Source organism: Acromyrmex echinatior, chromosome 7, assembly GCF_024713525.1.
Source record: "Acromyrmex echinatior isolate Ae372 chromosome 7, ASM2471352v2, whole genome shotgun sequence".
NCBI classification, from domain to species: Eukaryota; Metazoa; Arthropoda; class Insecta; order Hymenoptera; family Formicidae; genus Acromyrmex; species Acromyrmex echinatior.
In genome coordinates this window covers 11,256,488-11,282,837 of record NC_141858.1, presented here as the reverse complement: position 1 = coordinate 11,282,837, position 26,350 = coordinate 11,256,488, and the positions used below count along the sequence as shown (strand labels likewise).

At 33.7% G+C, this 26,350-nt stretch overlaps 1 protein-coding gene, 3 long non-coding RNA genes and 1 pseudogene across 10 annotated transcripts; 3 read left to right on the top strand and 2 right to left on the bottom strand.

Annotated features, from left to right (window-relative positions):
* Positions 1-4,285: 4,285 nt before the first annotated feature.
* Positions 4,286-14,885, bottom strand: LOC105149921 (uncharacterized). Of its 5 annotated transcripts, XR_015545600.1 has the most exons (7): positions 14,871-14,885; positions 13,970-14,793; positions 13,039-13,185; positions 12,419-12,553; positions 10,432-10,570; positions 10,226-10,346; positions 4,286-9,841 (listed from the first exon to the last, which is right to left on the bottom strand). It is a non-coding gene; the product is annotated as an uncharacterized LOC105149921 (long non-coding RNA). The 5 variants fall into 5 exon arrangements; XR_015545602.1 differs by lacking the exon at positions 13,970-14,793 and having other exon boundaries at positions 8,345-9,841; positions 14,866-14,880; XR_015545601.1 differs by lacking the exons at positions 13,970-14,793; positions 14,871-14,885 and adding an exon at positions 13,875-13,889 and having other exon boundaries at positions 8,345-9,841.
* On the top strand, positions 10,592-12,543 carry LOC147909188 (uncharacterized). 2 transcript variants are annotated; one of them, XR_015545606.1, is made up of 2 exons: positions 10,592-10,810; positions 11,023-12,543. It is a non-coding gene; the product is annotated as an uncharacterized LOC147909188 (long non-coding RNA). The 2 variants fall into 2 exon arrangements; XR_015545607.1 differs by having other exon boundaries at positions 10,961-12,543.
* A 94-nt stretch (positions 14,886-14,979) lies between the features above and the next one.
* Positions 14,980-15,777, top strand: LOC147909187 (uncharacterized). Its single transcript, XR_015545605.1, has 2 exons — positions 14,980-15,065; positions 15,208-15,777. It is a non-coding gene; the product is annotated as an uncharacterized LOC147909187 (long non-coding RNA).
* A 1,022-nt stretch (positions 15,778-16,799) lies between these two features.
* Positions 16,800-18,848, bottom strand: LOC147909186 (uncharacterized; annotated as a pseudogene).
* Positions 18,849-19,855: 1,007 nt separating this feature from the next.
* Positions 19,856-26,146, top strand: BTBD9 (BTB (POZ) domain containing 9). 2 transcript variants are annotated; one of them, XM_087407610.1, is made up of 10 exons: positions 19,856-20,789; positions 21,499-21,651; positions 21,772-21,961; positions 22,049-22,437; positions 22,539-22,676; positions 22,993-23,123; positions 23,292-23,420; positions 23,500-23,686; positions 23,765-23,864; positions 25,665-26,146. In XM_087407610.1, exons 1-10 carry the CDS (start codon positions 20,475-20,477, stop codon positions 25,691-25,693), a joined length of 1,761 nt encoding a protein of 586 aa, XP_087263736.1. In that variant the 5' UTR covers positions 19,856-20,474; the 3' UTR covers positions 25,694-26,146. The 2 variants fall into 2 exon arrangements, with proteins under 2 accessions (XP_087263736.1, XP_087263735.1); XM_087407609.1 differs by lacking the exon at positions 25,665-26,146 and having other exon boundaries at positions 19,857-20,789; positions 23,765-25,590.
* The last annotated feature ends 204 nt before the right edge of the window (positions 26,147-26,350 follow it).

Here is a 26,350-nt window from a genome sequence, read left to right as displayed (position 1 = left end):
AGATAAATAAAACCAGTCACGGAAGTGGGTTAGCCCACAGAAAGGTCCTGTTCCACAGAAGGATTTGACCCACGGAAGAGCCCTGTGCCACAGGAGTGCCTTATACCTCAGAAGGGCCTGGGTTACAGAAGAGCCTTGTACCACAGAAGGGCACAACAAACAGAAAGGCCTTGCTCTATAGAAGGACTTGACCTATAGAAGAGATCTATACTACAGAAAAGCCTGGTTCACAGAAGGACTTGGCTCATGAAAGGGCTTGACCTACAAAAGTGTCCTGTTTCACAGATGGGAACTGCATCGCAGAAGGGAAGAAAATATATATATATATATATATATTAGGTGTATGCATAAGTTTTTTCCGGTTTAACTAAGAGATGGCGCCAGCGAAAAGTACGCAGCGTATTAATTTGACACATACGCCATTTTGTTCGTCTGACATTTAACTATAAACACACACAAGTTGAGTCCGCCAAAAACTAGCGTCTTTGTTTTATCGTTCAGTGATCATGTCGAGTTTTGTGCCTGAAAAAGAACATTTGCGGCACGCATTGCTTTTTTTATTTAATCAAAAGAAAAAGGCTGTTGAAAGTCATCGTTTGCTGATAGAAACATATGGTGAACACGCTCCATTGATTAGAACATGTGAGACATGGTTTCGACAATTTAAAAATGGTGATTTCAATGTGAAAGACAGTGAGCGCTCTGGTAGACCACAAAAATGCGAAGACAAACAATTGCAGGAGTTATTGGATGAAGACCCAACTCAAACTCAACGGCAATTAGCAGAAGCATTACATGTATCACAAGAAGCAATCAGCAGACGTTTACGAGCAATTGGAAAGATCAATAAACTCGGTAAATGGGTCCCACACAATTTGAATGAACGTCAAATGGAAAATCGCAAAGTCACTTGTGAAATGAATGCTGCTTCAACGCTACGAAAGGAAATCATTTTTGCATCAAATTGTGACGGGTGACGAAAAATGGATTTATTTTGAAAACCCGAAGCGGAAAAAATCGTGGCTTTCACCTGGCGAAGCCGGTCCAACAACGCCAAGGCCAAATCGCTTCGGCAAGAAGACCATGCTCTGTGTCTGACGGGACCAGAGCAGTATTGTGTATTATGAACTCTTGAAGCCCGGCGAAACCGTTAATACACAACGCTATCGCCAACAAATGATTAATTTAAACCACGCATTAATCGAAAGACGACCGGAATGGGCCAGAAGACATGGCAAAGTGATTTTGTTACACGACAATGCGCCGTCTCACACAGCAAAACCAGTGAAAGACACCTTGAAATCGCTTGGATGGGACATCCTTCCGCACCCGCCGTACTCCCTAGACCTGGCGCCATCTGACTATCACCTCTTCGCATCAATGGGGCACGCGCTCGCAGAGCAACACTTCAGCAATTTCGAGGAAGTTGGAAAATGACTCGACGAATGGTTTGCCGCAAAAGACAAGCAATTTTTCTGGCATGGTATTCATAAATTACCTGAAAGATGGGCGAAATGTGTAGAAGCCGATGGCCAATATTTTGAATAAAAAAAAATTAATTTCCCTTGAAAATTACGTGTTTTTTTTTTACCAAAAAACCGGAAAAAACTTATGCACACACCTGGTATATATATATATATATATAGGTGAAAAATGGATTCATTACAGCAACCCAAAGAGAAGAAAGTCATGGGGGCTGCCCGGTCATGCTTCTACGTCGACGCCTCGGCCGAATATTCACGCTGCGAAGGTTATGCTGTGTATTTGGTGGGACCAGGTCGGTGTTATTTATTATGAGCTGTTGAAACCGAACGAAACCATCACTGAGGAACAGTATCGACTTCAATTGATTCGATTGAGTCGAGCAACGGCTGCGCGAAAAACGGCCACAATACGCGGAGAGGCACGAAAAAGTAATTCTACAGCATGACAACGCTCGGCCTCACGTTGCCAAACCTGTTAAAACCTACCTGCAAACGCTGAAAAGGGAAGTCCTACCCCACCCGCCATATTCTCCAGATATTGCATCGTCCGATTATCACTTGTTCCGTTCGATGGCACATGGTCTGGCTGACCAGCAGTTCGACTCATATGAAGACATCCAAAAATGGCTTGATTCGTGGATAGCCTCAAAAGATGAACAGTTTTATCGTGATGGTATACGAGCTCTGCCAGAAAGATGGGAAAAAGTAGTAGCTAGCGATGGGCAATACTTTCAATGATTCATTTGTAACCATTTTTTCACAATAAAGTTGCATTTTCATCAAAATAACAGCGAGAACTTAGTTGCGCACCTATTTTATATACACGTACACGTTACCCTTTTAAGGGCCCTTTATCACAGAAGGCTCTGACTTACAAAAGGGCCATATACTACAGAAAGGCCTGACCCACGGAAGGGCATGGCCCACAGTAGGGTCTTGTAACCCAGAACAACCTACAGAAAAACACAGAAGGACTCTTTACAGAAAATTTATACTGTTCAATTTGTCAATTTGTTTAACGATAATCAGAGCGCACAGAAATTGTCTGCTAATCCTATGTATCATAAAAGATCTAAACATATAGATGTGACATCATTTTATTAGAGAAGCTATTTCTAATAAGTTAGTAAAAGTTGAATATCTGCCATCAGCTGATATGCCAGCTGCTATTCTTATCCAAAAAAGATAGCTAATTTTAGTAATTTTTATAAATTTTTGAATATGTTAGATGTAAGTATTATGCAGTATTTAGATAGTGGGGATGTTAGAATATGATCTAAATAAAAGGCAAAAACGCAGCACAAACATGCAGATAAATTTGTGAAGTTTACGGCGCAGATGCTGCATACTCTATGATTGAGTTGTGGCATCGTAACCATTTTTCTGTAACCATTTTTTGGACGTCTTTTAGTGCATATTTGACCTAAATCGGATCATTCTAACTATACTAAATAAAGCCTTCAATTTCATGCAAAAATAATGGATATCGATGGGAGAAAGTAATGGCCAGCGATGGATAATACTTTAATCTGTTCATTCATGTTGTTTTGAAATCGCTGAACAACACTTCGTATGAAAATGTACGAAAATGGCTCGATAACTGGTTCGCTTCAAAAGAAGAACTGTTTTTTTGGCGTGGCATTCATACATTGCGAGGTGGGAAAAATGTATAAATATTAGGTGTTGGAATTAATTCGTAGCGTTTTACAAGAGATGACACAAGCAGTACACTATTTCGTTGTTACCTATAGTTCTGTATACATTGTAAACATCTATCATAGGACGTCATTTGCCATACATAACCTTTCTTGAAATCATAAATAACAATACTGTATAATTCATTGAATATGTCAAAATTTGTGCCAGATAAAGTGTTTTTACGGGGAGTTTTGCTTCATTACTTTAATATGAACAAAAGTGCAGCTGAAGCTCATCGTATTTTAGTGGATGTGTATAGTGAACATGCTCTGGCTGAGCAAACGTGTAGGAAGTGGTTTGCACGTTTTAAAGCTGGTGATTTCGACTTGAATGACAAGGAGCGACCTGGTCAGCCGAAAAAATTTGAAGATAACGATTTGCAGGCACTGCTCAATGAAAACTCATGTCAAACACTTAAAGAATTATCTACGTCATTGGAAGTTGACTTCTCAACAATAGGAAAACGTCTTAAAAGTTTGGGCATGATCCAGAAGGAAGGACATTGGGTCCCATATGAATTGAAACCAAGGGATATTGAGAGACGTTTTCTCACGTGCGAACTGCTGCTTCAACGGCAGAAAAGAAAAGGTTTTTTGCATCGGATTGTTACCGGTGACGAAAAGTGGATCCATTATGACAATCCAAAGCGCAGAAAGTCATGGGTTAAGCCCGGCGAACCATCAACATCAGTGGCAAAGCCCAATATCCATGGCTCAAAGCTCCTGCTCTGTATTTGGTGGGATCAGAAGGGTGTCATATACTACGAACTGCTAAAACCGCATGAAACCGTTACTGGAGATCTCTACCGACGGCAACTGATGCGCTTGAGCCGTGCATTGAAGCAAAAACGGTCGGAATACTTCGAAAGACACGATAAAGTCATCTTGCTGCACGACAATGCTCGCCCACACGTTGCAAAACCGGTAAAAACATACCTGGAAACACTTAAATGGGAAGTGCTACCGCACCCGCCGTATTCTCCTGATATTGCACCTAGCGACTATAATAATTTGTACTCCCAATAATCTGTGAGAGCTTGAAGTAGTCGTTTCATTTAACAACTTTTGCTCCCCGCTATTTTCTTTCGTTTTTCTTCTTCTTCATTTTCTTTTTATCGTATCGTGTCCGATCTCGACGTAATGAAACTTAAGGAGATTCTCCACCTTAAAAAAGTGAAAGAGATGTAATATAACAATTAAGTGAACGCAGGGTAATTATTATCTGCGATTGGAATATACCTTACACACTTCAATACGCAATCTAACTCGTCGTTAAATTCGCTCGTATACGCATACGTTCACGCCAATCAAGTCCAGATTGGATAGTATACCTTTAAATTCATAATAAATCTAGAAGAATGTATCAATTACAACGAGTACAAAACCGTAAAAAAAAATTCATCAATTTTTGAAACAAGAACAGATACAGCATCACATTCTGTACAGAATGGCCCTGTATCATAAAAGAGTATGGCCCTCAAAAGAGCTTGACCCACAAAAATGTTCTGTATCACAGAAGGGTCCTGTACTACAAAAAAACATAGCCCACAAAAGGATTTGATCCATGGAAAAGCATTACAACAAGACCCTGTAACACGGAAGAACCCACAGAAAAACACAGTCCACAGAAGGACTCTTTACCACTGAAAGGTCTGGATTTCAGAAAGACCCTGTATTACCATATATTACAACCCCCGAATCTCCCAAGAAGACCACAACAGAAATTCCTTACTCAATAATAATGACAAAAAATTAGAAGATTCGGTACTGTCTCATTGTCGCACACACACATACACATGCGCGCGCGCACGCACGCAAGCACGCATGTATGTACACACGCAATATAAATAAAACTAGAAAAGCTTGACCCATGGAAGAGCCTGCCCTACAGAAGAGCTCTGTGCCACAGAAAGGCCTGGGCTACAGAAGGCCCTACAAAAGGGTGTCCCACAGAAGGGCCCTGTACCACAAAAAGACCTGGCCTACAGAAGAACTTGAAAGAAACCATGAAAGGGCTTGGCCTACAGAAGTATTCTGTTCCACAGAAGGGCTCTATACCGCAGAAGGGCTTACAGATAAGCCCTGAATTACAGAAGTGCCCAGCATGTTTGTTGACAGCAAACGGAAGAGCCTGATATGTAAATCATCCAGGTTACTGGGCTTCATGGTTTACAATAGTCGAAAGCTCGCCGGTCACTACCTCAAGACCAAGTCCTTCATCTTCGATCTAATCGCACTGCTGCTCGATTTATTCTAGATAATCCTCGGCAACAATCCAATGCTGAGATTTCTTCGATTCTTCAAAATCTACTGGGTGTACAATTATTATTACATGGTGGAGTGCACGATTTATTCAAATTTCTGGCGTGTGTTGAATTAATTCGGTTGCTTTTACTATCTTTTGAACGAAACCGAAAGTTTCCAAGTTTGGGTGTACCCGTATCGGCCCGGCGAGTATGCTACAATGACCAGAAAATATCTCAGTTTTGGTCTACCCTGACGCTGGTAATCTGCCCACGCCCGAGACCACGCCGAATGTATATCACACAGGTGGTACATGTACGATTCAGAAATATGCTGTGTTATTTCCATAAAGGAGATAACTCTATTCTGAATACAGGTGTTCACAATACGCCGAACAGAAACGAAGACAGGATGTATATGCGCTTCATTTGGAAAAAAGTATATCGTATTTTTATTTTATTATGTCCTTTGTCATCGATATTTTTTTGCAAATCTAATGCAATATTTGCATTACTCCAGGGAATAAAACTGCACCGATCAGAAAAAGGTTCATCAATTTTTGAAACAAAAACAGATACAGCATTATATTCTGTACCATAGAACGATCCTACTACAGAAGGTCCAGGGCTATAGAATGGCATGGCCCAGAAAGCCTTGGTTCACGGAAGGGCCTGATTTACAAAAGTACCCTGTATCACATAAGGGCCCTGTAACACAGAAGAAGTCCAAAAAAGGCCCTTTACCAAAGAAAGATCTGAATTATAGAAGGGACCTATACCACAGAAAAGCCTAGCCCACAGGAGAGCCCTGTATCATACAATCCCTCAAATCTTCCAGACATCATGCTGCATCCAATAATAATGATAATAAAGTCAGGTGACGGTACTGTTTCATTATTACACAAACACGCATGCACGTACGTGTATTAGCCCACAGAAGGGTCCTTTACCACAGAGATTTATTTTCCAAGGACTATCGTTGTGAGAAGACATATGCACCGTTATTAATAGATTATCGTTCTACCAATATCTCCGTTAGCCATATTACAAATAAAGAAAAAGACACAATAGTGGAATAGACCTATTGAAGATACCGCTATAAAAAAAAGCGTTATTGCACTCTACCTTCAGGGTAACGTGGAAAAGTGTACAGTATTAGAAATTAAAATATAAGTGACTGAAAAAATCTGAAAATCTGAAATGACTTTTTCGAACTCGATTTCCAGATCTCAATATCGATTGCACATTAATATTATACATCAATATCAATATTATATTGAAACCTCATAATACCGCTCGGAGTTCTGAATATATAGAAGCTATATAGAAGTAAACCCCACTTCCAAACTGAAAATCCAGAATCGTTGCGATATCATTTCATCTAGCTTCAGTATGCGTTTTAAGACTATATTCGATATGCAATTTATAAAACTTTAAAATATATTTAAGATTTAAATATATAATATTATGTATTTAAATCTTAAATATATTTTGCGCGAACACGTCGCGACTAAGGAAGCAGCTGCTATGTTTCTTCATGTGAGCGAAGATAATTAGAGGACTCTGGGTTAAAATAATTAAGTCTATTTAACTCTACCACAGAAGGGCCTGGCCTCAGATGGTGTGCCGCTTTTTTCGTGCATGCGCGTCGGTAGAGTCACGTGAACCAACAACTCGGGCGTGTATATTATGGACGTGAAAGTCTAGTTTTGGAGGGTTCAACGGAGGCAGAAGGTTAGGCAAGTTTTAAGTAAGTATAAATTTATTTATTTATTATTAATATTTATATGAATCCTAATATTGCCAAAAGAGCTATTAAAAAACGCAAAAGTAGAAATTTTCAAACTTCATGGCTAGATGAAGATATTTTTAAAGGATAGTTGGCTTCCATTCAGTTAAAAATAAAGCGCTTTGCACGGCATGCAACTCAATCATCAAACAGATTTAGTAAGGCATTCACACTAACGGTCAAGCATATTAAAAATATAAATTCTTGACCATCAACACCATCTAGTGACAAAAAACCGCGGATACTTTTTAGATGACCCAATAATAAAATGTTATGCTCGTATCATATTGATTCTGGATCGGGTCGCGAGCGAAGAGGAAGATGACGAGCACTGTGTAACATATAGTAAGTCAAGTAAGATCGTGGTCGGTCTTACTCAAAGCTAATAAAAAATATCGCCCTAAATCTATCATGAATTCATAGAGGGCATTCTTTATGCTTGATGTATTATCAAGGAAGATTCAGTTGTCATTGAACTTTCTTAAGAGAATCACATTAAGCGCCATGAGTACCAAATACGCATCACGCTATGAAGCTGTGTTCCTCTGTACTCACCCAAAAATGTCACAATTAGTGATTGCTAAATATATGAAAAAGTCGAAATCATTTGTACAGAAGTGAGTGCAGCGATATAATGTGACAAAAAATCGATGATTTATCGGAACGTGGCTCGATATGCAAAGTGGACAAAAGAGATGATAAAAAAATAGTGAATCTATTTTCGCGGAATCCTGGCTTAACACTGCGTCAAGCAAAATTGAAGTAGAAAGATGTATTTAGATGTATCGTACGAAACTATTCGAACCTATCTCAAAGCTAATAACATGAAATGGTGCAACACCACGCTGGTCGACTATGCTCTTACTTGACTTACTGTAAGTCTATTGTGGCAAGATTCGATTGATGTACGTTAAACCTTTTAATGACGATCGAACAACAATCCCTAAATATCACGGATAGTGTCCATACGGACAGTCAAGAGACGGACGTGGATGCATGTGATCAAGTATATAACCCATTCTCAGCCCATGCCACAGCTAAAAATAATTCAATGTCAACGACCTACTCTATGTTCTTATTTCTTATTCTCTACAGATGGACTCTGTACCACAGAAAGTAATGCTACGTATCTTTTTCTTTGGTAACTCTTGGAAACTTTTTTTTGGAAACTCTTGTTTCTGTATTGATTACTGTTTGTATATTTCTATCTATATTTCTGTATCTTCGTTCCAATGAATAACTTAATTTGTTAATAGATTGTTAATAGATTAGGAAAAAATTTTATACATGAAATGACAACATTTTTTTACTCGAATTACAACTTTTAAAAATGAAACTACTAAACTGTCCAAACTCCCTTTCATTATATGTGTTTGTATCCTGATAGCAAAGTTGCGGAGATATATTTTGAGCAGAGCCTACTACCTACTAATTTTTGATTACAGGAAGGCAATAAATTATATATAGAATTTGTATTATCAGACATTGTTAACAAACTGCTATCAAAGATATGACAAAGCTTTTTGATATGCCAGCAAATTGGTGATAGAAATCGAACAGAGTTTGCTGATAACTTGACAAATTGGCAACAAAAATCGAGTAGATTAGAGTAAAGATCTGTCATTTTTGTACACGGCATTGCCATGAGATGGACTTGCTTTTTATAAGAAGAAATTGGCCAGGAATCCTATAAAAATTAGCGTATGTAAATCGAATAGGTAAATCTCCTAGAAATTCCCAAGCTCTTTCGCAGTGTGTTTTCTGAATCTCTAAATTCTTTTTTGACTATTTTATAATTTTCTCATGTGTGTGTGTGTGTGTGTGTGTGTGTGTGTGTGTGTGTGTGTGTGTGCGCGCGCGCGCGTGTGTGTGTGTGTGTGTGTGCAAAATTTCTTATAAGAAATCAGGTCGATTTAAATGAAATGATACATCTTGTTCGGTTTCTACTGCCAATCAGATTATGTTAGCAGGCTTTGCTCGATTTTAGCTCGTAATTTGCTGTCAGATTATGTCAGCAGATTCTGCTCGGTTTTTGTCAGCAATCTGCTGGTAAAACATGTCAGCAGACTTTGTCGACAAATCCATAGCCAAATGCGGGCATAGATAGCTATGATTTTGCAATCAATGGCTATGTTTCAAAATGTACTGCCAGTAAAATCTTTTTTCCTCCTTTTGTTCTTCCTACCTTTTCTATTTTTTCTCGCTTCTTGTCTCGTATTTTTTCTTTCTTCTACTTCTGCACCTCTTGGACCGCCGATATCTTCAGTTCACTGTTGCTGATCGCTTAGACATGGCGCGGTTACACAATAACAATGCCGACGATGCCGACAATGTAACAGTAAACATGCTTCTTGAGCTTGGTGACATATTCATATGTGTCACAATCTTGTGAGCACATCCGCAAATGTATCAATTGCGTCACTGTTCTTCTTTGGCGAATCTCTAGGCCGATGGCTGAAATTGATGATTACAAAGGTATTTAATTCTAGTGAAGGCTTTACTAGCAGGACAATCTCTCTGTAACTCTCTTGGTTGTTCTTGGAACCCGATTGGTGGCAATCGGCGTTCCCGATTCTTCCGCAAGTTCTCCTCCTCTTCAGGAATTTGTTGAATAGGATCTTGACACAACTACAAATTTTTATAAATTGTTTATTCCATCGATTTACGTACATGAAAAAGAAACAATTTTGCTGAAGTATAGTCTAATCATTTGGCGAAATATACCTTATATACAAAAATAATTTTATTTTAAAATTAGAACACTCAAACATTAGAATGTCAACATTTTTTGTAATATTCCACATCCTGTTCAATTTGTGTAAAATTATTTTATTGGTTTAATCAACTTGTTTTTAAATATGTATCTAGCTAAATTTTTTAATAATACAAGCAAAATTCTTTCTAGAAAATTCATTTTAAATAATACATTTTCGAAATCAGACTGTTATAATGTTACTTTAGATAAAAAATATGATATGTACTTTATGTCGAATATATAGTTAAGCTACTAACCTGAATTCGCATTTTCATCGATTGCATATGGGAACGTTTGAGAGTGCCTGTGTGTTGCCGTATCCTCACCACCCTCATCAGTTTATTGAGAGAGGAAGTTGTCAAAGAACGGAAGACACTTCTATACAAATGAATTAAAATTCGAAATACTATAGTATATTTAATACTTCCATAGTAGTTTGCAATTTACAAAGTTCGTTACAAACCAGAAATTGAGAACGAACCGCTGACCATTGAGTATAAAGAGGCAGAGACTGATACACTTCCGATAGTTCCGGTTTCCCATGTGCTAGTAGGTCCAGGTACACCGGCGGTAACTCCTGTTCCCATGTTATACTCTGATCCCTTACGGAAAAAAAACTATTAATGCATAGTAGTGCACAGTAGTGACACTGCTAACATTTAATAGTATCACTATAGTAATACTACTGACAGTAGTATTACGAGTACTTCTAATACACTATAGTATCACTGTTGAGTCAACAGTAGCATTACTACTGCAGTATATGCCGACATATGACGTAACATAGAACTATTTTCAATAATTTTAATACAAAATTTATTAGAGTAAAAAATACATATTAGGTGTTGGAATTAATTCGTAGCGTTTTTAATGAAAGAATGTTATTTATTTCACATGAGCATTAAAAAATACATTAATGAAAGTACTTCCCATCACTTGTAAAACGCTACGAATTAATTCCAACACCTAATATATATCGTCAGAGCAATTAGTATTATTTCATCTTATAGAAATAATATTTTACAGTACTATTAAAAACAAGTTGTTATTATAGGTATATCTTCATTAATTGTATTATACATTACAATTATTATTTAACATTAATTATTTTTTCTGTACGTGTTTCGTTTCTTTCAGAACATCTTTGACGAAATGTATTGCAACTATATGTTCATCCTAGTGAGAAATGATAATGGAATCCATGTCGATTCGACGTCGAAATCATCAAATCGACGTCGACTCGATATCGATTTTATTGTCATTTCTCACTGGAATTAACATTATAGGTATTCGTGGAGATGTGTATTTGGCTGGATAATCGCATGGGATCAGCATCATCCCACACAGCACACTTTAGCCTGAGAATCCATATTGACAAAGCGATCCCGTAGATATCCGAAGAAAATATCATAAAACATCGTAGGATATCCTATTAATATCTTAAGATATTTGTCATATTCAAATCCTTCTACCACGCAACACAGTTTCTCCAAGAAATGTTCTAAGAATGTCTCAAAGTCACAGCAAAGATTTGCAATTGGAGAGTGTCAGAACTAAAAGATAGAAGTAAAGAATCGTTACTTCGGACAAAATACTGCATACGAATTAAGATATATATCTCATGAAGCTTACAGATTTTTATTATATTAAATATTATAATAAGGCTGTATTCGAAAACATTACCCGGATGCCCCCCTGTATTATTTTATCCTTATTTAACATTGGTTGAACAAAGACAAAACGATACATAGAGATAATAATTCCGAACGCAGTCTAAGAATATATAAATTATTACAATACAAGATATGACATATATTATTATATATTTCACATTAATCTTTTTTAATTTCATTATGTAATAATGAGATTATAACATATTTTTCGCTTTCATAATATGATATCCTAAAACATTTCCCTTTTATTTTAGATAACAATCACATATATTATACATACATGCATATATACTCGTACTTTGACTTAAAACTCTCTCTATCTCGTTTTAAAACCGAAAAAAGATAAGAACAAAGAAAGTTTTAAGCCTCGCTTAAAATTAAAGTAACGTTGGTGCAATCGCCTAGTTTCGCGCCTTAAAATCCTACTGTAGACGCTGCCGTTTTATAACTCGAAAAAAGTACTCAATATATACAAATTTTATTATAGTGTTTTGAAAACTCTCGAGGCAAGCTAGTATGATTTTACTTAGCTAATGTATGATTTTACCTGAAACTACTGTGATGTCAACAATCAAGGATTGTGAGAAGGAATTATACTGCAGTTTTTCATATTTTATTCATATATCATAAAGAAAACCAATTTTTCAAGATCATATGAAGATTATCTTTATTTAAAAAAAAAAATGGAATTATTGAAGATTATGGAAGAAAGAGTATGAAATAAATGGAATATATCGATCTTGAAAATCCACATTTCAAATATTAAATATAACTTACTTGCAATAATTCGCTATTTAAGTTTCCATTATGGTACCATGTCATAGTCAGTAGAGTGGGAGCCGAGCTCTGTCCAGACTCCATTGGAAAAGCAACCCCCCGCCGCGAGACAACCACTCTGGAAATGGAACCACCCTGGAAATAATATATCAATACCATCACATTGCGCAGCGACGTCGATCGCCATGACATCACAGGGCCACGCCCATAATTCGTGAAACGAATTTATAACATTTTAATATGTATATAATACTTGTATGATATTATAATCATTAATTTTAATACTTTGTTCTATTGTAATTATATCTATTACTTTATCAAAATTTTGTGTATTTCCGGCTTTTTATATACATATAAAATTTTATACATAAAATAAATAAAAATAATTCTTCTTCTTCAATTTTAGCTTATTTATAATGTATTTTCTTTTTATTTTGACACATAGTGATGTATAATATTTGCTGTGATATCACAGTTACCATTGATAACTTTCGGTTATGTCCTTTCAACATACGCTCGTGAAACGAATTTATCAAGAATAAGATTTAATCAACAATAAAATTATTGATATTTTCCATTTGATTATGTCCAAAAAAAAAAAAAAAATTAGAAGGACTTACCTGTTATGACCATAGAAAAATTAATCCCGCGAGCGTATAGGCATGCGCCACCTTCGCCGGTTCAGCACATACTCTCTTGCCTCCGTCGCGCGTCGTTGGGAAAGCAACCCCATCGCGAGCCAACCCCACTGGAAATGGGGAATCGCCCTGGAAATAACACATCGATACTGTTAGATCGCACTACTGCGCAGCGATGTCGAATCGATCGCCATCACGGCATCGACGCAAGCGTCGCGATTACTGTGAATAAATGTCGTTCATCTCAAATATCTTCGCCAAGAGAGTCTAGATGAATGAACTTTGCTTTCTGAGAAGCGTCTAGAAAATCTCTAATGTATTGTACTCATATTTTTATAGTAATAAAATATAAATGTTCAAAAAATGAAGATCATACAATGTATTGTACAAAAACGAAATTATACACTGGTATTTGTTGACTGGCTAGTAAATTAGATAAGACTCTTAAATAGCCGTTATGTATTTTATTTATTTTGTGAAGAGAATACAAAGAATGTTTTCAGATAACTTCGTATTTTTCCAGGTAAATGTTGTAAATTGTGTTTTATAAAAAGTATTAATTGTTATTAAAAATGACCTTACATTATACAAATTTTTTTCACAATTTCTGTGTCCGTAGCGAGAATATAAAACTAGTTTGAATAATATCATTAACGCATGTATGCAATATTTATTTTTTTTACAAAAAAAGTATAAATAAAGTATTCTTTAAAATTATGCCTTTTTAATGTAAGTTATTTGAATTTAGCGATGAGAAATCATATTTTAAAAAAGAATTTCATTGAAGATACTGTAATTTAAGCTGTAAGTCACAGTACCAGGTATATAAACTTCGAATTTGCCTTTTAATGATGACATAAATCAGGGTGCACTTCTGATTGGTTATTTGGAGCTACTATGCGCGTGAGCATACCTTTGTCTTTACATCCTGGTACCATATTGATCAATTTTCGGGAGCTATTATGCGCATGAGCATATCCTTGCCTTTATACCGTGATACCGTATTGATCAATTCAAGTATTTTGTACTAAAGCAGAGAAACCTGAGAGTGGCCATGCCCGAGATTTAACGAAATTTCGGTCAGTTTCGGTAAAAAATCTGGGTTTCGGTTTCGGCAGAAGTTAAGAGAAAATTTCGGTGGGTAAACCGAAACTATATAAGTTGCAACGCGCCGATGAGCGTTTAAAAATTAATTGTTTTTATTAATTTATTGATTGAATTTAAGACAACTTGAGTACAAACTTTGATGTGATTCTAATACCTAACAACTATGATTTGATTTCATTAAAAGTTGAGGATGTAATATTATTATATTAGGTGTTGGAATTAATTCGTAGCGTTTTACAAGTGATGGGAAGTACTTTCATTAATGTATTTTTTAATGCTCATGTGAAATAAATAACATTCTTTCATTAAAAAACGCTACGAATTAATTCCAACACCTAATATTATTATAGTTAGAAATTTTAATAAAATCTTATTTTTTAAGAATACATAAATTTGTCATAATTTCTGAAAATCATACGGTCTCTGTAAAATTAATGCAAAAATGTCGATTTCAACTTCAACTAAAAAAAATGTGACTTCGTTAGCTTCTCTCTCTCTCTCTCTCTCTCTCTCTCTCTCTCTCTCTCTATTAAGACTTATCTAGGTTTATAGTCGAACGACAGGGGAATACTCGACTGTAGTTAATTGGTTAATTCTTACATTCTGATCGGTTTAAACCCTTGATGAAAACTAGGCCAATGTTAACACATATAAAATATTATAAACGATAAAAACAGAACATAATATATTGTAAAATCATACTTCACTCTTTCTAACAAACGATGGTGACATTAACCGATTGAAATCCTGATTCTATTTCCTAAATATTGTATTTAGTGGATTTCCTTTAGTTGTAAATCAAGGTAACGGAGAAGTCGCTACTGATGTGGGAATAAGTGACTTGATTGATGAGTCAAATTCTCAAGACAAGCCCACGCTTGTCGTGTGATGTGATATAAGAGGTAATGATCGCTACTTTTCTTGTAACTGGTACTTTTCTTGTAACGATGAATCTTTATTACTCGAGCTCGAATGAATATGACCGTACAGGATGAGCGCCATAATCTATCTGTTCTCTTATTTTTTCTCTGACGCTGCTTGTAGGCAACTCGCAACCTACAAAATCCCTAGGCTTTCTACACTCGCTGCGCTAGTGAGGTATTGAGAATGTAGTTCCCTACACTGAGCGATACCTTCGTGACATTTAGCCTCAGCAGGTGCTGACATCTGACAGTTCCGCTTGACAGGACATCGATCTATATAAGCGTATGCCGGAGCAGAGAATTCATCTTTCGCTCTTCGCCATGCGGTAAAGTAACTCGCGAAAATCGGTCTAGTCGCAACTTAAAATTGGAACAAAAGTGCTTAGAATCGGAGCAAGATATCCGGAACCTTGAGAGCTCAGATCAGCCCGTTGAAGCATAGCTTCTTGAACACGATAAATCTGTCTACCTTCGGAGTAACTGGCGAAGGGAGAAAAAAAAACCGTGGTACTATAGTGGTCGGACGATAGTTTTAATATATTTTTTCACGAGATTTTCTCAAGAGTCATTGTTATAAGCCTACTCATAAATATTTGTGTAAGTCGCGTGCGAGAATCCTTGGAGTATCTTCATAGACTCAGACTGTACAAAGAAACGTGAATAAAGTGAATAATGTTCTCAAGATAGACAATCATAGCAGAAATCTAATCTCTAATCGACCGTCCTCCCAGCAAACGAGAATTGAAATGAATTGAGATGGATTCAGATTTTCAGAAATATTGATTCACAAATATTGAAATGAATACTTTTCAATTCTGAATGCATTTTTATTCTGAATGCATATTTATAGGAATTGCATGGAGCATATCTCTAATGCCTTTCAATCTAAAAATAATATTAGCTTTTTCTGTGCACACAATTGTGAATATTGTTCAATTCAAAATTTTGAATAAGAAATACAGTTTTTCAATCCAATTGCATCCAATTGAATCCAATTAAATCCAAAAAAAGTATTCGCTATTTAAAATACGCATTTGGATAGAAAAAAATTTCAATCTATTTTAATCCATTTTCGTTTGCTGGGTTTCCATCCAGACAATCAAGGTTTTCACTAGTTACAAATTCTATTTCCTACTTAAGAAAGAAGACTAGAAGCGTTTCACAAAAATTCAAAAATTTGAAAATTTAAAAATTTGAATTAAAAAAACTAGCCTCAACCTTATAAGTTTTACGTAGTGACGACGCGGTGGCGAGAGAGGCAGAGAGCGAGTGAGGCAGCAAGAGTGGGGGGGAGGAAGCCGCTGATGTACCTGGGTATCCAGGCAAATAGTTTGCCTGGATGTCCAGGTACACCAGAGACTTTCCACTTCCACTCTTGCTACCTCACTCGCTCTCTACTTCTCTTGCCACCACGTCGTCACTACGTAAAATTTCAAATATTTTTTTAATTTTCCTTGCTGATAAAAAAGTGGAATTTGTTATTGAACGATAGATTTTATCATATTTTAAATGAATTTATGGATTTCAGAAGTTTCATCTCCAGGAAACCCTCCTCCTTTCCTATACTGTGAGCATCCTCCTTACTAGTTTGTTCAGTATTTTCATTTTTGATTGTCGTAATCAATTATCTCTGGGAAGATATATATGAAGAACTGATTGCTTTATATTGATATTCATCACTGTGCAATTGAAAATTTTCACTCTACGAGGACATTTCGTGACTTGCCTTTGGCATGCAGCCAAGAATCAATTTATGGAATTTTGAAGAACCAATATTAACATGAGACAGTCCTTTTAACTGGAAAATCCTTGGAAATTATTTATTCCACGATTGTATCAGGGATTGGTAAGTGTACAGGGTTAAAAGATCACTTTTCATTTTTCTATTTTAAGGAATATTTCAATTCATTACTTTACTTATTTTAAGAATTTTATATTTGCCTAAATTTACTTACATCAACTATTCTTGTAAATTAAAAATAAAAAGAATATTTTCTATTAATCCTCGTTATTTCTTTAATATTTTTATTCTTTTATTCTTAATATTAATCAATATATTATTGTTAATTTGCTCATTCATTATTATACTGTCTGTTAAATCATTGATAATATTGCAATTTTTATATTTCACTATTACTTAGTTATATACCGTATATTAATTAATGGTAATTTATCTACATTCCATCATTTTGTTAACTATCAATTTAATATTCACTTTTATCAGATATCATATGTTGGTTATGCGTGATTTTTATTGTGATCATATATGCGCTCATTTTATTCTCAATTGTATATACTAAATTGAGACGGAAAGTCCTTTACCAATTTTCGCAATAGTTAATGAGATATTAATATCTAAAGATTACCAAATACGCGCGTCCACCCGGCCTACTACCAAGTGTACGCTCATTGCTAGCTCGACACGCGAGCCGCGAGGAGTGGCGATGGGTTGGCAAGCACCCCGTTCGAGTCATGACGTCAGGTTTTTGGGATCCCAAAGCGCCAACTTTCAGCGCCCAAGGCGCTACTACGCGCCAACAGATGATGAAATTTTCTTTATTTTCTTTATTTTCTATTTTTTGTATTTTTGCTTTGTATATCAATCTGATGAATCTGAGCTTTAACGTCCGTGGCAAAGGAGAGCGTGATACATCAATATATCACATTATCGCATAATATCACATTTATTATCAAATATATATTAGTAATATCTTATAATATCACATATATTATCATTTAATATATATTAGTGTGTTGTAATATATCCAATATATTATCATTTCGTATCAAACATATACCTATATCAATTTCAATACAAAAGTGTACACTCACTGATTAAAATGTTGCAACACTTTTTTTTAAGAAGGTTCGGAATGCAGTCTGCTCATCGAGCGATTGATCCTTGCTTATGGATCCATAACAAACCCATTACAAAAAAAGTGTTGTAACCTTTTAGTCGGTGTACAACTCACAGATTAAAAACCGCTCTCATATAAGATATTCTTTTTATTTCATTCATCGCCTCTACGACATACAGATCATCGCTATCTTCCTTATTTTCTACATCAGTCTTCTTATACAAGTACATAATATTGTTAAACTTCTTTTTTATTAATTCCTATAATAACTTCTTTAGATAATTTGTCGTTCTACATTTTATATTTTATATCACTTTTTGATACAGATGCTTTTACTTTACGATAATATTTATAATACTCTACTTCAAATTCATTTGATTCCATGTATACAAGTTTTTCAGTGTCAACTGAACATTTTTTATAATATTATTTATATTTTCTACAAACAAAAACTTTAAAATTTTTCTAGCTATAACAAATACACTTTTTATGTCCTCAATCGATTTCTACATAATTTAATTGGAAAATGCAATTTACTTTATTTAATTCGTAAAGAACTAGTTTAAGAATGATCAGATACAAGTAATTAACTTCGTCATGTAATATTCCGTTTAGCATTCTTGCTGTGTAACATTTTTTTTGTTAACAATTACAAAATATGTTTTTAGTTCATTGTTCTAATAACACATTTATTACGTTATATCTGCACAATCAACGTGTAGTACACAACTGTACGAAATTGTGAAACGATTTCACCATTATTTAAAATATCGTATAATCTTTGATATTCTATTTTTCTACTGAACTGTGACTGAATCATGCGTAAATTTCTCCATAAAGAAAATCTAAATTTGATGTTAGCCGTTTTAGACGATGCATTATCAAGCCGATTAAGCGAATGACAAATACAATGGCATAAGATTTAACGTATCGTTATATCTTATTACGCATCTATGATGCCGTGGAAGAGTAATAAAATCTTCTCTTTCTTTTTATTTTCTCTGTATCATTCATATTCAATAATTCATTTACATCGTGAAATTCTACAGATTTATCATCACTTTCGTGTTTTTCAAAAGTTCTAAAAATTTATAAGATTATGTATTAAAAATATGTAACGCAAGAAATATCGTAACTCGGTAATACAAATATGTAATAAAATATATACAGCAAATATATACAGTATTATGAAACATATCGAAATGTCTTAACGAAATTTATACCATTGTCAGTTGCAACATATTTTATTTCACTTATGATATTAAAAAAATGAGAATAGCTTTTATTAAAATATCATATTTTCTTTTCTTTCACTCTTCGACAAGTTAATAGTACTTTGTAAGGTTTGAGAAAATTAATCCAATGAACTGTAATTCCCAAATAACTTCTACGGAGAATTAAAATTTTAGTTAATTAAAGAAACATAAAAAAAGAGATACATTCGTAAAAAATTAAAATATTAAAAAATTGTGTCTTTTAGCTTTGTTTTATAAATCTACTGTAGTAGATACAATTTTAATTTCAGCTAACTTATCTACTCTAACATTTTTCGTTTTTAGATATCCTTTATCAATTTCTATTGTATATCCCACATGATATAATATAAATTTCAATAAAACAAATTTTTTAATAATATAAATATAATATAAATATAATATAATATAATATAAAGCCGTATTAATACCTAATTAATATTTAATTGCCCTTATTTGAAAGTCTATAGTTCACTTTAAATATACAAGATTTTGAAATAGATTCAGTGCTAGCAGTGTGTATTGAAATATGACCTACATTATTCATTCATATAATATTATTAATACATTAATATTTTTATATAAAATATTTTAACTTTAAGAAATTATGGACTTTTTATTTGGAATTAAAAAAATCTGTACTATCGACATTGATCGAGTGTTATGTCGGTACAGCCAAAGCAGTTGATAATATCAAACTCTTCAATTACCACCGAGCCCTCGGGGACCTTTTTGATAGTTATGAAAATTTACTCAAGGTTGACGATCTTTAACGTATCTCGTCGGTGACATGAGCTTCGAAAAATTCGATCGATAGTGACAATAGCAGAAAATAGTGGCGGTGAAAATTGCTGGAATTCCTTTCTTTTACGCGTCTTATGAGAATATAATGGAGAGACTTGTAACATAAGGTGGCTGTATTCGCTCGACAAGACATCAGATCGTACGAGATGTAATAATTTTTACGTGACACGTTTGTATTCTCGTCACTTTCATCGATCAACATTACTTTTGCACACATATGTGTTCCGCTAACACATTAAACGAGTTTTACTCCTTTCACATTATTCTCTCACATCGTATCGCTGCTCAACTAAATGCGATCGACACGTGCGGCTGCTGCAAACTCTGTGAAGAGCTGTTGAGCGGAATCTCGTTGTTGGTTACAACACGCAGTCACAGGCGAGTAGCAAGTCGCTGATGTTGTGACAATTGTAATTTGTTTTGACGGCAGTCTGGGAAGTTTGGCACGAGTGTACCTAGCGTGCTCAACGAAAATGAGTTCAAATCATCATCTGAATTCATCATCCGGCGAGATAAATCATATTCACTTTGTCTCTGAGGATATCGAGGCATTGTACCTGTCTGAGGAGTATGCAGATGTAACTTTAGTAGTGGCAGGTCAAAAATTCCGTTGCCACAAACTTATTCTTGCCGCACGTAGCGAATACTTTCGTGCTCTGTTGTTCGGAGGTATGAAAGAGTCGACCCAGAGTGAAATAGAATTAACTGTATCTTCGTTGCACGCTTTCAAAGGCTTGCTCAAGTACATTTATACCGGCCGGATGTCTCTCACTAACGAGCGGGATGAGGTAACGCTCTTTTGAATCATCTTTTAGCGAATTCAGTTACTTGCATTACACTAGTTGCTTTCTATTTTCACATAAGTGATACGAAGTCTGAATTTGTATATTTTATATTGAGATAATATTACTTGCTTTCTTTGACGACAAAATTATGGTATAATAATATAGGTTTATAATCTCATTTTTAATGTGAGTTAACAATTCAGTAAGCACATAGTCTTTGGCTTATACAGATTGTAAGTAAAAACTCAGTTGAATTTTATTTGTCACAGTGAAAAGGAATGTACATTTAACTGAGTTATGACGTCAAATGAGAATTATCTAAGTTTTGAAATAATTAGAAAGCAACTACTAGATTAGTGAAGACTAATGTTCATTTTTACCAATGCAGATTAACTTTAATCTCAAATAATAGTTTCAATTATTCTTTATTGTTTTCTTATTTTGAGAATTAAGAAAAGATAAAAGGTATGTTAAACGAAGATTAAAGTTAATCTTCATTGATAGAAAAGACATAAGACTCAGTTTTATCAATGTAAGATTAACTTTAATCTCAAATAATACAAATACAAAATCAATTATTATGCTACTGCATTTAGATATAAAACAGTTTTTTAATACACACTGATCTAGTATAATACAAATGACTGAATTAATTATTTAAGGACAAAAAAATGATCTATTTTTTATTTTGCTTTGATTTTCTTTGTTACAGGTCATTCTTGATATCCTAGCTTTAGCGCATTTATATGGATTTATGGATTTAGAATCAGCTATATCTGATTACCTTAAAGAGATATTAAGCATAAAGAATATATGTTCAATTCTGGATACTGCATTTTTATATCATATGGAATTTCTAACTAATGTTAGTATTGTGTATGCATCCTTATTTTGTAACTTCCGCCTAATGTATATATTGTAACTTATATATGTAATTAAAATCTATGATAATTTATCAATTAGTATTTATGTGACTCAATTTCAGGTTTGCTTCGAATACATGGACGTGCATGCATCCGAAGTTGTACAACATGAGAGTTTTCTACATTTGAGTTCAGCTGCTCTAACTGAATTGATTTCCAGAGATTCTTTCTGCGCGCCGGAAATAGAAATTTTTTCAGCTATTCGATTGTGGGTTAATAACAACCCCGATGTTGATTCAACCGAAGTGCTAGGTAATTTTCATATAATTCGATGATTAAGCAATGTAATTTTTTTTTCCCCAAAATATGAAGCTATTTAAACACGTATGATTTTTACAGCTCAACTCAGATTGAGTCTGATTCCGCTGTCAGATCTTCTAAGTGTAGTAAGACCGTCTCAATTAATATCGCCAGACGCACTGTTGGATGCAATCGCTGTACAGACGCAAACACCTGATTCAGAACTTCCGTATCGTGGCCATTTGCTCATCGACGAAAATGTTGCTGATTCGTCTCTTGATGCTCAAGTATTACAAGGAGAAATGCGTAGCTATCTACTTAATGGTGATGTTCACAATTATGATATGGAACGTGGTTACACAAGGCATACCATATCTAACACGGAAGAGTATGGAATTCTCATTAAATTAGGATCACAGTATATTATAAATCATATAAAAATGTTGCTATGGGATTTAGATTTGCGATCTTATTCTTATTATATAGAGGTATGAATATTTTGCCACAATAATAAAATATTACGTATATTGTACAAATATATAAACAGATCTTTTTTATCTTATTATTTTAATATGATATTTTATTAAAGGGATCTATGAATCAAAAGGATTGGGTCATGCTTGTCAATTACAAAGATTACTATTGTCGCAGTTGGCAGTATTTATATTTTGAACCAAGGGTAGTGCTTTATATTCGTATTGTAGGAACAAATAATACAGTAAATAAGGTGAGTTTTCTGGACTATTAATATTTTAATAAATATTACATTGTATGTGTATATATATGTATATACATATATATATATACACACACACACACACACACACACACACACACACACACATATATATATATATATATATATATATTGGGTCATCTAAAAAGTATCCGCGGTTTTTTGTCACTAGATGTGTGTTGATTGTCATATATCTAGTGACAAAGTACCGCGGATACTTTATAGATGACCCAATATATATACATATGTGTAGATCAATTTGATTTATTAATTCTATATTAAAATATTTGTTTATATATTTCAAAAGGTTTTTCATCTTGTTGACTTTGAAGCATATTATACAAATCATACAGAGAAAATTTCACAAGGCTTCATTGTACCCACCAAAAACATTGCTACTACCATGCGAAGTGCGTGTGTCATTGAAGGTGTGAGTAGGTGAGCAAATTTTACTATCTTTACTATAAAATCATATCTAATACACACACGCACGCACGCACGCATAAAAGATAAGTATATTATATATATATATATATATATATATATATATATATATATATATAAAATATACTTATCTTTTTTCAAACTTTATTTTTTAAATCTTAGGTCACGTAATAATTTATTAAATGGAGATACATCTAATTACGATTGGGATAGTGGTTATACGTGCCATCAACTTGGTTCGGGATCTATTTTAGTACAATTAGGCCAGCCATATATGATAGGATCAATGCGGTATGATTCCTACATACTTGTGTGCTTATATATCATGTCACTGCAATTAACTCACTAACTCTCTAACTATTTTCAATAGATTACTACTTTGGGATTGTGATGATCGCTCCTACTCATATTATATAGAAGTATCAGGCAATTCCTGGAATTGGGTATCAGTCGCTGATAAAAGCGAAGAAACCTGTAAATCTTGGCAGACGATACGTTTTGCGCCCCGTCCAGTAGTTTTTATAAAAATAGTAGGTGTTCACAATACTGCAAATGAGGTTTGTACCTAATCAGATTATTTATTTTGATATGTTTTTTTATGAGATGTAACAGATAAATGATTAGAATGTTTGTAGGTGTTTCATTGCGTTCACTTGGAATGTCCAGCGCAAGTAGATGATAAGAATTCAAAATCGCCAACGGACAAAGAAGCACAAACGTCAACATCATCGGACGGTAATAATTCCATACTTCCTCTTCCTCCTCCGCCTCTTCCTGAGGTAGCCACAGAAGCGGTTCACATTGATAGTGATGAGTCGTAATTAAAATAAAGAGTCTGCATAAGACGATGAAACATGAGTAACAGCTCTGACGATTATTTTGTAGTTGCTGCTCTTGTTATATAAGCTAGATGAATGTAAACAATTCGTCGAGTGACCTCAATGCAACTTTTAAGACTGTTCAATAATAATTATCCAATATAAGATTGTAATTAGTCACCTCGTTTTCTTGTTACGAGTTTTAACTTTTATCATCACGCCAATGACTTTAAGTATAAATTATACACATAGCAACTGCCAATTTTAATTAGCGATATAATTAGCCATCTTTTACACAAATGCTTAATATCTGTAATACTACAATAAAGCTATTTCAATATTTATTTTACTTTCTATTTTAGCATATATATATATATATATATATAAAATGTTATTTTTGTATGAAATTATTAATATTTAAAAACATGTTATTTTACGTAATACATCTCTTTTGAAAATATAAAATTTTTGGTATTGCGTGCAAAACTTTTCTTACTTTTTAAATATCAATTGTTCTGGATAAAACAATAAAATATGTCATAAAAGTGCGTTCTGAGAGACGCTGTGTCATTCTATCCTCATTGTTTATTAGACGCAAAATGATGATAGAATGACACAAATAGCGTTAATGATGTTTCCCCAAACACACTTATAATCGAACAATAAATATGAGATCGATTCTAATTACATTAAATTATACTAAATGTTAATCAAACTTTGTATTATAAAATAATATATTCAATAATATAATATGTGCGTTAAATATATATTATATAATATTACATACAATATATAATATATAATATACAATTAATTATGTTGCATATTATATAATATGTAGTAATTATATATTACATATGTGATATTATATAATTATGTTACATTTTATATATTATTAATTAGGTAAGATATCTGTAAATATATTTAGGCCCGTATTCGCAGAACGCGCTTACAATGATGTTAACGCGCTAATATACTATACTTTATGTTATGCATGTTATAAAATTTCAAAAATAAAAGCGCACTTTTATCAATAAAAGCGCGTTCTGAATACGGACCTTAGACTTTGCTCGCATATACTCGTTTATTTGTCAAATTTTCAATTTCTCTTTGCCTTATCTTTCGTAAAATGATATACTACACTAATTTATCCAAGAGATATTAATTTATTAATATCAAATGTATTAAAGTCAAAGAAGATTATCAATCGAATACATATGATTATGATCCTAAAATGAATTAAGATCGTCTATTTCCAATGTTAGCAATATTCTCAAATATTTTACTCTAAAGCATCATGACAAACGAACTAAACGTGATTAAATTGGCAGCTGCTGTGGATTGTTTTATATAGGTATAGAAACTATCTTTAAGTTATTCTATGTTACCAAATATTTTAAGCACGCGATTACCTATTATCAATAATACTCTGTTAAAATAGTGGTGTCTGGTTCTACAGTATTTTTTCGTTGTACAAGTATTTTTTTGTAGAAATTTGCGAATTTAATCTTGTGTACATACGTACAAATAATATTATTTTTCTAGTCTACATATATTGAATGTAGAACATTTTGAAAATTTGATTATAATAAATTATACGAAAGTTTAATTGCAACGATTAATAAAATTCGAATATTTTAGAACTTTTGACTTGTTGAGCATTATTTTGATCATCCTTGACTATTCTTACTCATCAATTCTTCTCTTTTTTTTTCAGGGTGTCCAGCTATCCTTGAATGTTTTTGAATCCTGGAACAATCCTGGAATTTAATGTATCTTGAAAAATTCCTACAATTTCAGGACTGATTTGAAATTTTTGTCATTCTTTCGTTGAAAAAAATTGGAAAAAAGAAAGAAATAAGAAATATTTTCCGCGCGTGCACAAGAAATATGTAATGATAAATTTTGTGATCATTTTAATTAGATGAAGCTTTAAAAGCAACTGCGGACATTAAAAATTAGATTAATAATTTAATGAAGCAATAAATTAATAATTTTATAAGGTAATGTTCGTGACATGTTAATAAAAAGAAAAGTATTGTTTGGATATAAGCCCTCGCTTAAAGATGCAATAATGTAAGTTACTAATAGAAAACTTTGAATTAATGTTTACAATTGTAAAATAGAATATAGCAGAGAGATTATCGTTTGTGTTGAATGTTCGTTTATTTATAAAGCATTAAATAATATTGTTTCAGATTTATTTGCGTTTTAATTAAAATTCATATAGGATTCTAACTTGAATACAAAACATATAAGGAACAGACTTTCAAAATACGTTTTGTCAAAAATTTATAATTTTTAGAAAAGGAGAGAAGGAAAATCACAAGGAAACCACGCCTTACAGAAAATAACAATTTATTGATCAGTAAGATGTAAAATGTTAAACAAAATTGCTAAACT

Excerpts from the sequence above, each read along its gene's own strand:
- BTBD9 (XM_087407609.1), top strand. The coding sequence starts at position 20,475 with ATGAGTTCAAATCATCATCTGAATTCATCATCCGGCGAGATAAATCAT. Across the intron at positions 21,652-21,771 it reads ATATGGAATTTCTAACTAAT|GTTTGCTTCGAATACATGGA; the intron begins GTTAGTATTGTG and ends ACTCAATTTCAG. Across the intron at positions 23,421-23,499 it reads TATATGATAGGATCAATGCG|ATTACTACTTTGGGATTGTG; the intron begins GTATGATTCCTA and ends TATTTTCAATAG.